The sequence below is a fragment of the Bison bison genome, unplaced genomic scaffold (genome assembly GCF_000754665.1).
Source record: "Bison bison bison isolate TAMUID 2011002044 unplaced genomic scaffold, Bison_UMD1.0 scf7180017864231, whole genome shotgun sequence".
In the NCBI taxonomy this organism is placed as follows: domain Eukaryota; kingdom Metazoa; phylum Chordata; class Mammalia; order Artiodactyla; family Bovidae; genus Bison; species Bison bison.
In genome coordinates this window covers 486,989-496,689 of record NW_011494803.1, presented here as the reverse complement: position 1 = coordinate 496,689, position 9,701 = coordinate 486,989, and the positions used below count along the sequence as shown (strand labels likewise).

Here is a 9,701-nt window from a genome sequence, read left to right as displayed (position 1 = left end):
TTTTCACTCTCCACTTTCATCAAGAGGCTTTTGAGTTCCTCTTCACTTTCTGCCATAAGGGTGGTGTCATCTGCATATCTGAGGTTATTGATATTTCTTCTGGCAATCTTGATTCCAGCTTGTGCTTCTTCCAGTCCAGCATTTCTCATAATGTACTCTGCATATAAGTTAAATAAGCAGGGTAACAATATACAGCCTTGACGTACTCCTTTTCCTATTTGGAACCAGTCTCTTGTTCCATGTCCAGTTCTAACTGTTGCTTCCTGACCTAGGAAACTAAATCTCAGAATAACTGTTACTTGCCCAAGGCCTTCCTGCTTGTTGCTGATGGTTTTTCCTCTAAAATATATCATCAGTCTTTGAAATAGGCTTTTGTTGCTGTTTCTTCTTTCTTTTGTCTTCTCTTGATGAAGGTATGCTCTGTGAAAGGTGGGGCCTTACTTGAGGAGGTTAAAACTAGTCAGTGTTAATTAAGCACTTTTCCTGGAAACTGTTGTAAAGTTGTCCTCCTAGAAAATATAAGCTTTCCTTGAAGCATTGTGGAAATCAGATGGATTGTTAGCAAGAAGAACTGGTTGTTGGTAGCAGGAAGAGCAAGTGAGTAATGGAAAGGGAAGGCCATCTCCGAGATGGAGATGGTGTTGGTGATGGCACCTAACACTTATTGAGGATTTACTGTATGACTGACTCCATTCTAACTCTTCACACAAATTTTACTCATTGAATCCTCATAATAATCCCATAAAATTAGGGACCTATTTTAATCCTTAATTTATAGGTGAGGAATTTGAGGCACAGAGCGGTTGAGTAACTTTCTCAAAGTCACATAGCTAGATCAGTAACCATAGGTTGGGGCCCACAAACTACAGCCTGCAAGCCAATTCTGCCAACATTTTGCTTTTGTATGACCTATCACATTTTTATTTGTTTTTTTTTCTGTGTTTATTCTAATATTAGCATAATCTCCAAGTAAAGTTTGCATAGTAGTAGGATGCAGTACAGTCAGAGTTTGAGTGGGATGGAGGCATCCGTCTACTCTCAATTAAGAAACATGGATTATTTAATTCATCTTCAAGGGCACTTTTAGTCTTACACTGTCACATTCTTGAGTTCTTCCTTATACCCTTCTGTGTTCTATGCTTCTGAGCTAGATGGTTTTGACGTTTTTAAATGGCCGGGAAATAATCAAAAGAAAAATAATATTTCACAGCATATGACAGTTTTAAAGATTATAATTATATATCCATAACTCAAATTTATTGGAATATAGTCATGCTTTTTTTTTTTCCCATATGTGGCTGCTTCTGTGATACGTTATCAGTTGAGTGATTGCAACAAAGACCGCACAGATTGCAAAGCCTAAAAATGTTTATTACATGACCCATATATAAAACTATACGTGATGCCTACGCTTCCATCACTGACGAAGTAGTAGAAAATATAAGCTTTCCTAATAATGAGAATGGGCTTCCCTGGTGGCTCAGACTGTAAAAGAATCTGCCTGCAATGCAGGAGACCTGACTTGAGCCCTGGGTCAGGAAGATCCCCTGGAGAAAGGCATGGCTACCCACTCCAGTGTTCCTGCCTGGAGAATCCCACGGACAGAGGAGCCTGGTGGGCTGCAGTCTATGGGGCCTCAAAGAGGTGGACACGACTGGGCGACAACTGGACTGACTGGACGAATAATCGGCTAATGCCGATGATTATTATTCCCGACACTTACTATCAGTAAGTGTCTTTTTAAGGAAGGACCGCATAGCAAATTTATGTATGAGGTTAGCGCTTCATGTTTAAGTGCTAGATTATTATAATTTTTTGGTTAGAAAAAATTTAATCATTTGTTCTCTTTTTTAAAAACAGGTTCAGAAACTTAGTCTGGTTGCAGTAAGTAAGTATAGACTTTATCCTGAATTTGTGCATGTTTAGTATCTTTTAACATTCTTTTAAAATTTGGACTTAAATTTAAGACTTGTGAAACATAAAAACTTAGGCATGTATTTATGGTAAATGTACATAGCTAACAAGAACATCCAGGACAGATTGTTACTTTCAGTTGTCATTTCTCTTTGGTCTTCTTTAAACTAATTCATCTCTTTCTTTGTGGTTTACAACATTTATATTTTTAGAGTAGTGTAGGCTAGTCTTTTTTAAAGAATATTTTTCGATTTGACTTTTTCTGATACTTCCTCATGATTAGGTTCAGGTTCTGCAGTGTTGAAAGAATAACAAAGAAATGATGCTGAATTCTCAGCGAACCATATCAGGAAGCACATGCTATTGGTTAGTCTTTTTCCTGGCAGTGAAAACTTTGATCATTTGGTTAAGGCGACATTTATCAAGCAGCTCCTTTTGAAGACTTGCCCTTTGTAGCTAATAAATGTAGTAAGTGCATGGGGTAAGATACATTGAAAGTGAAAGTGAAGTCGCTCAGTTGTGTCCGACTCTTTGCGACCCCATGGACTGTAGCCTACCATGCTCCTCTGTCCATGGGATTTCCCAAGCAAGAGTATTGGAGTGGATTGCCATTTCCTTCTCCAGGGGATCTTCGTGACCCAGGGATCAAATCCGGGTCTTCCTCATTGCAGGTAGACGCTTTACGTCTCAAACGGTAAAGAATATGCCTACCATGCTTAACCTACCAACTTGCCTTGGAAGGAAAGTTATGACCGACCTAGACAGCATATTAGAAAGCAGAGACATTACTTTGCCAACAAAGGTCCATCTAGTCAAGGCTATGGTTTTTCCAGTGGTCATGTATGGATGTGAGAGTTGGACTATAAAGAAAGCTCGGTGCCAAAGAATTGATGCTTTTGAACTGTGGTGTTGGAGAAGACTCTTGAGAGTCCCTTGGACTGCAAGGAGATCCAACCAGTCCATCCTAAAGGAGATTAGACCTGGGTGTTCATTGGAAGGACTGATGTTGAAGCTGAAACTCCAATACTTTGGCCACCTGCTGCAAAGAGCTGACTCATTGGAAAAGACCCTGATGCTGGGAAAGATTGAAGGCAGGAGGAGAAGGGGACGACAGAGGATGAGATGGTTGGATGGCGTCACTGACTCGATGGACATGGGTTTGGGTGAACTCCGGGAGTTGGTGATGGACAGGGAGGCCTGGTGTGCTGCGATTCGTGGGGTCGCGAAGAGTTGGACATGACTGAGCAACTGAACTGAACAATGAAGAAGACCCGGGTTCGATCGCTGGGTCGCAAAGATCCCCTAGAGAAGGAAATGACAATCCACTCCAGTACTTTTGCTTGGGAAATCCCATGGACGGAGGAGTGTGGTAGGCTACAGTCCATGGGGTTGCAAAGAGTCGGACAGGACTGAGCAACTTCACTTTCACTTTAAATAGTCTTTACTGTTCAAAGTTTCATACTGACTTTGATTAGTCATACTGATTGATAGTCAAAGTACTGCTGACTATGATTTAGTGGTGATTCTCACCTGAGTTATTAGTAGGATGATTATCAAATAGTGGTTTTCTGATTCTATCATTCCATTGTAAGAAAGAGTTTTCCTTTTTCCCACATTTTGATATTTTTTTGCAATGGAAGAATTTTTTTTTTTTTTTAAACTCTTTTATAGAATGAAGAGCTTGCCAGGACTGAGAGATTCTAGTTTCACCATCAAATGTGATTTTTGTAAGAAAAACAGAGCTATATGAGTTTAGAGTGTATGTCTGATAAATCTAATTTTTTAAAAAGATTATAGAAGGCTGTAGAAGGGCAATACTAAAATGATAAACCTATAAAAATAGTATTTGGAAATGTAATAACAGCGTGAATGATACTTAAAACAATTCTCTTATGTTTTAACAGTCCTGCCCCCAAAATGGGAAATAAAAAGTAAAAGCCCATGTGACCATGGTAGTGAGAGAGGAATCAAGAAATCCTGATGAGAAATGGCTGGAGGTGATAGGCATGTTTGCCTTGGAGAAGACTAAGTGGAAACCGTATTATTCACTTGAAAGGGTCAGCGTGTAGAATATCATATGGAAGTTTTTTTAAGTTACTCCAAATGGTAGAGTTAAGAGTTCTCAGTTTTGACCTACTTTTAAAATATGCTGAAGGCATTCACATGGAGATTAGATGACCATCTGCCAGAGTTTTGTGTACTGAGTGAGGATTTTTTCCCCCAAATAACCTCAAAAAGCTTCTCAATCCTTTAGGATTATGTTCTTGTGTCTGCAGATACTGGACATTAATTCTCTGAGAGAAAGTCAAGGTGATGTCATATTTTCAATGTGATTGTTGCTACTAGATGTCTAAAATAACACTGCAGTCTAAATTGTATGCTCTGATTGTCATACGTGCATATTTTTAAATTCTAAGAAATTAAAGATGTTATATGCATAATTGAAGTTTGTATTTGTTCCACAATCTTAAATATCTTTATTTCTTAAAAAATATGTTTACTTCTTTCATTTTATATTTCTTTTTTTCCAGGTAACTCTCTCCCACAGGACATCTGCTGTATGGCAGCTGATGGGAGATTAGTCTTTGCTGCTTATGGGAATGTTTTCTCTGCATTCGCCCGTAATAAAGAGGTTTGTATCATTGAACTGTTTTGTCTTTTGCAGTCAGTGATTGATTGTCATGGTAGTGAGAGGGAACTTTAATGTTGCTCTTCATCTGAGACACTCTCGACGTATTTTTTTTGTTTTTTTAATGTATATTCACTTTGCTGGAGGAAGAGAAAGTTGATTTCATCAAATTTTCATAATCAGTTAAAAGTGATGCTTTGGTTTGGTTTTCTTTGCCTGGGATCAACCTTAGAATCATCTGGGCAGCTAGCTGCTACAGCTTGTTTGTTTCCAACCAGGTCCCATCTCTGGAGTTTTCTACTTTATTTGGTTGGGGTAGGATTCAGTCAAGAGTATTTTGAAAATATTTTCCTAAGAGATTCACATCTGTCCCACTGCTTTATGTGGATTGATTTTTTCGTTACGAACATCGTAGCCCATGACTCATTTTCTAAGACCCAGGTGCTTGTTGCCTACATAGAAAAAGCTAGATCTTCTGCTCTCTGTACTAAGGGAGGATCTTTTCTTGTCTTAATCTACTCGTAGGTTTCTAAGTTTGTCCTCAGATGACTAATTTGAGAGATGACTGGCACTAGTGGTCCAGAATGAAAGGGAATGTAGCCATGGGGATGGCTAGATAGCCAGGTGATGGAATTACTGTACTTCTCAAAGTCTGACTCAGGCTACGGATGTTTGTTCCCAGTGTTTTCCATCATCTCTACCGTGGCAGAGGAAGGCAACTTAAAGTTCTTTAATGGGAGTTTTTGTTTTGAGAGGCAGTAAAAGTTTTTTTTTTCTTTTTAGAGAGTCAGGGTCCTTTTTTTGTTCAAAATATTGCAGTTTGTGGTTTTTCCTGAGAGATAAATGTACAGATGAGGAGTAGAAAGCTATCAGAGACTATGAACTGTAGGAAACTGTTACCATCCATAGGGCCTGAGGGAGAAGGAGAAGAAATAGCGCTCCTGGAGCCTGGTGAGAACTGAAACCGTGGGGGAGGGACTGTAATGAGTGAGGTGCAGGGACTGCTGTCAGGGTCAGAATGTCTGTGTCCAGCAGAAAGCTGGAGGGAAGAAGTGTCCTATATCGCCCTCCCTTGTCTTCTGTGGAAGCCAGCTGGTGGTGGCTATAGAGGTCAGCCTTCTAGAACATCCCACTTTTCCAGAATGCATGGAGTTGTGCTGGTTGGCTTGGCTGAGGGACCCAGCTCTTTGCATGCCTTCTCCCTAAGCTTAGTTGAAAAGCTGAGCCTCAAAGATCTCATTTCCATGTTCCTAGCCCATGTTTCCTAATTGGACTCGCTGGGGAAGCAGGTGAAAATGTGTGATTCCTTGCTGTTTGTTGATCTAACCTTGGGTAATCGAAAGTTGGGCATTCTTAATGTGAGCATCTTCAGGATTTGTGTGGTTTTTTTGGTTAATATGAATAATACTACATGATGAATGAATAACATGAAATTCTTTAATTTTGATGTTGCAGGTAGTGCATACCTTTAAGGGTCATAAGGCAGAAATCCATCTTTTGCAGCCCTTTGGGGACCACGTTATCTCTGTTGATACTGACAGCGTTCTTATTATTTGGCACATATATTCAGAAGGTAAGAATTAACCCATTTACTGCTTTATCTTGGAATAGTATGTGTCTAGCTAAAATATCTCTGTAAGGATGACTTCTATACCAGAGGTTTCACATGTAAGCAGTAAAAAATTTTTAAGAATCTTTAATGTGTATAAGGCAAAAGGGCTCTAAGTAAAAAAATTGCTAAGCAGTTTTAGTTAGCTAGTTGAGCTGTTCATAATGCTTTGCATTATAGTTCTCCAAGTTTAATGACGTGATATTTTCTCTGTGGGGAGAATTTTGGTGTATACTTACACCTGAGTAATACTTGGTTTGCTTTTTCAATTTTCGTAAGTGAGATTGTAATAGTAAACTTTAAGATCCAGTCATCTGAAGGAAAATAAATATCCTTTTTCTAAGAATATGAGTCAGTGTCCTTTAATTGTGATTTTCTTAAACAGTGTCACTGTGCTATGTTTATAGGGTCATGTTATCACCAAAGGTTAGGAATTTATCACCAGAATAACCACAGCTTTCGTCAGGTAAAAGACTCTGGGGTCTGACATGAATTAAAGCTTTTAAGTTTTTTGATCTGTGTGCGTTTTTAGCGTTTGTTACCTCTTGATTAACTCATTTTTTGAGGTAGTATGTTTATTTTTAGTAGAAGTCTTAGGGATTGCCCTCCTGGCAGTCATTCCATGTTCTTGTTCAGGTTAGCCACTCTTGTTTTTTCTTTGCTCAAGTGGAGGGAACAGAATTTCAAACATAGTCCATATGCAGATGGCTATTAAAAGGCCTTTTATGAAGTTAGAGAATCTGACTCTTAAGAGTTCAGCCAGCTTTCTTTTGATACTGGTACCTAGCTTTTTGTTCCTTTTGCAGCAGCATGGTGTCTTCAGGGAGCTCTTTGTAGTGATCTTAAGTAAGACTGCTAGTTACAAATAGAGGCGAGGATCTTTTAAAGTAATATTTAAGTAAAGGATTTTATAGTTCTTGTCTGTTATCTATGCTCCTTAAACTGCGATACACATACTCCTGGAGTATGCAGCAGCCAGATAGAATGAAACTAAAGTTTAATAGAAGTGTTCGTTCTCTGATACTCAAGTTCATTGGGAAATTAAGTGAGAAAGTGTTTTCATTATGGATGAACTGTGAAGTAGAAAACAAAATTCACATGTAGGAATTGTAAGCATGTGATGTTTCAAACAATGTTTTGAGCTTGCAGCAGAAGACAGCAGGCTGTGCCATTTTCCACTCAGGGCTGCAAGTTCTTTTCCTCTCCTCCGTTTGAGGATCTCCTGTGTAACTGTGAGAAGGCTTGTTTCTGATTTCATTTAAGTTTGCCTCTGACTTTTTACATGTTTGAGGAGCTAATCAAACTCTTTAGATATTTGCTCCTTCCCTCCCATGCACTTGATTCGGAACCTTAGCTGCCTCTTGGTCAAATTATAAAACTACTAAGTCTGATTCCCTTAGTGTCTTTTTTTTTTTTTTTGAACTCTTATTTTCATCCCGTAAACCAGTTTGGCAGTGAGTAAAATTTTAAGTAGGATTGACGTTAGAACTTTTAGAAAATTCTTGACAATCTAAGTAAATTTGCAAGTTGCCCCTATCACATTTGTTTAATTTCTCAGGGAATGTTTATAAGTTAGTATATGTCTTTGATTTATATTAGTACATAAATCTTTGATATGGTAGATTTTAAGTGCTAAATATATGGGTGTATGAAAAATATTTTAAACTGTTTTATGTATCATTTATAACCTTTACTTTTGTAGAAGAATACCTGCAATTGCCTTTCGATAAATCAGTATTTAAAATTTCTGCAATTCTGCACCCAAGTACCTACTTGAATAAAATACTTCTTGGCAGTGAACAAGGAAGCCTCCAGTTATGGAATGTAAAATCCAAGTAAGCTCTCTGTTTGCAACATAAGTGATTGCTACCTTATCCTCATCTATTACTCCCTAAAGCATTCTTGAAGGCTCTCAATTCTCCTTTCCTTTATATCTTTTTTGGAGAGTTTTCAGTAAATATACCTGTTCCTGGGGTTGTTACTCATGGAATCACATATGTGAAAGCTGGAATATGGTCCTGGAACATGGTAGGCAGCTTCATAAATGCTCATTAAAAACTATATTCTAATATCCTTAGTCACTGTAAAGAATTCATAAAACTGTAATGAAGTCTTTAGTACACAAGATCAGAAAAATAATTGAGGTCGTCACTGAACAGCTTCTAGTTCTCAATAAACTAAAACATTAGATGGAGACACAAATCAGTGTTTATTTAGTGCTGGCATTTAGGTATGGTTTTCACGGTAGAAGCATATTCATCTTCAAGCATAAACATGATGAATGTCTGTAATATTGTTAGTATAGCTGCTGCTGGCTAGATAACTGATGGTGAATATCTCTGCCTGTTATTTGTACATTTATCCAGAGAAAAGAGTGGCAGCTCAGTTTTCTTTATAATCATTAAAAGAGCAGTCAGAAATATTTGGTCATCCAGATTTTCCTTTCCAAAGCCCCTACAAATTCGAAAGGGAAAGTAAGATTTTCAGAGGTTTAATGTATATCCTATTAATTATTAGTTTTAAATAAGTGTTTGTGTTCAACTTAACAAATATCATTGACTACCTATTCTGTAATAGGCTAGGAAATAATGATGGAAATATTCTCTGCCCCAAGGTTATCTCTTTAGGTTTTGTGTGAGAGTGACCTAATCTGTGCCTAAAAATTTAATATATGAATAAGTATTTTATTGTCATAACAATCTCAGGTATCTCTGCTCTATAAACTACCATTCGTGGCTTGATTCTGAAATGCAGAGCAGCATCACTGTTGTCATGTGACAGTCATGTAACATACAAGTAGTATTGTCAGTTCAGTTCAGTCGCTCAGTCGTGTCCGACTCTTTGCAGCCCCATGAACCTCAGCACACCAGGCCTCCGTGTCCATCACCAAGTAGTGTTCCTTTTTTGTGTTAGGTTTCCGGTATCACATTGCGGTAAAAAGTGAGATCTAAGATTTTATTTTAAATTGTATCTGTCACATAAAATAGTTTCTACTTACGTATTTTTTTTTTTTCTTTCTCTTTTTAATTTCTCCAAGAGGTTGCATGGTATCGTAGTTCTTAGCAGCTTAGGATCTGAGTCTGGGCTCTGTCAGTATTAGCCTTGTAATCTTAGCTTAATTTTTTCATGTAATTAAGTTTCTTAGTTTCTTAATCTGAAAAAAGGTGCTATTTACATCATAGCATTATTTTAAGTATTAAATAGATTAATATATCTACTTAGAACAATGTGGGGCAGAGTAAGAACTTAATAAATAGTTACTATATCATTATTTAATATGCAGTTAATTTTGTTTTTTTATCCCCCCAAAAATAGCTTTCAACTATTTTTCCTTTTGTAGTAAACTTCTATATACATTTGCGGGATGGAAAGTTGGAGTGACAGCGCTTCAGCAGGTTAGTATTTTTGTGTTAAGTTAGATAAGAAATAAAGGCAATGGTAGGATCTTTCAGTTTCAGGGGCCAACCATGTGTGTGGACCTAAAGACAAAATAATGTATAGTCTAGTTTTTTATAAATATTACCCTAAAAAACAGTGTTTTGGAAGTAG

At 37.6% G+C, this 9,701-nt stretch overlaps 1 protein-coding gene across 3 annotated transcripts in view; it reads left to right on the top strand.

The window, feature by feature from the left end:
- Window positions 1-9,701, top strand: part of WDR36 (WD repeat domain 36) — a 43,798-nt gene that overhangs the window by 1,645 nt on the left and 32,452 nt on the right. For 2 of the 3 annotated variants that reach the window (XM_010846141.1, XM_010846140.1), the window contains exons 2-6: window positions 1,861-1,888; window positions 4,446-4,546; window positions 5,999-6,116; window positions 7,855-7,987; window positions 9,493-9,547. In XM_010846141.1, coding sequence (XP_010844443.1) covers window positions 1,861-1,888; window positions 4,446-4,546; window positions 5,999-6,116; window positions 7,855-7,987; window positions 9,493-9,547 — 435 coding nt within the window. The remainder of the gene's footprint in view (window positions 1-1,860; window positions 1,889-4,445; window positions 4,547-5,998; window positions 6,117-7,854; window positions 7,988-9,492; window positions 9,548-9,701) is intronic. The other variant, XM_010846142.1, reaches the window with a different exon arrangement.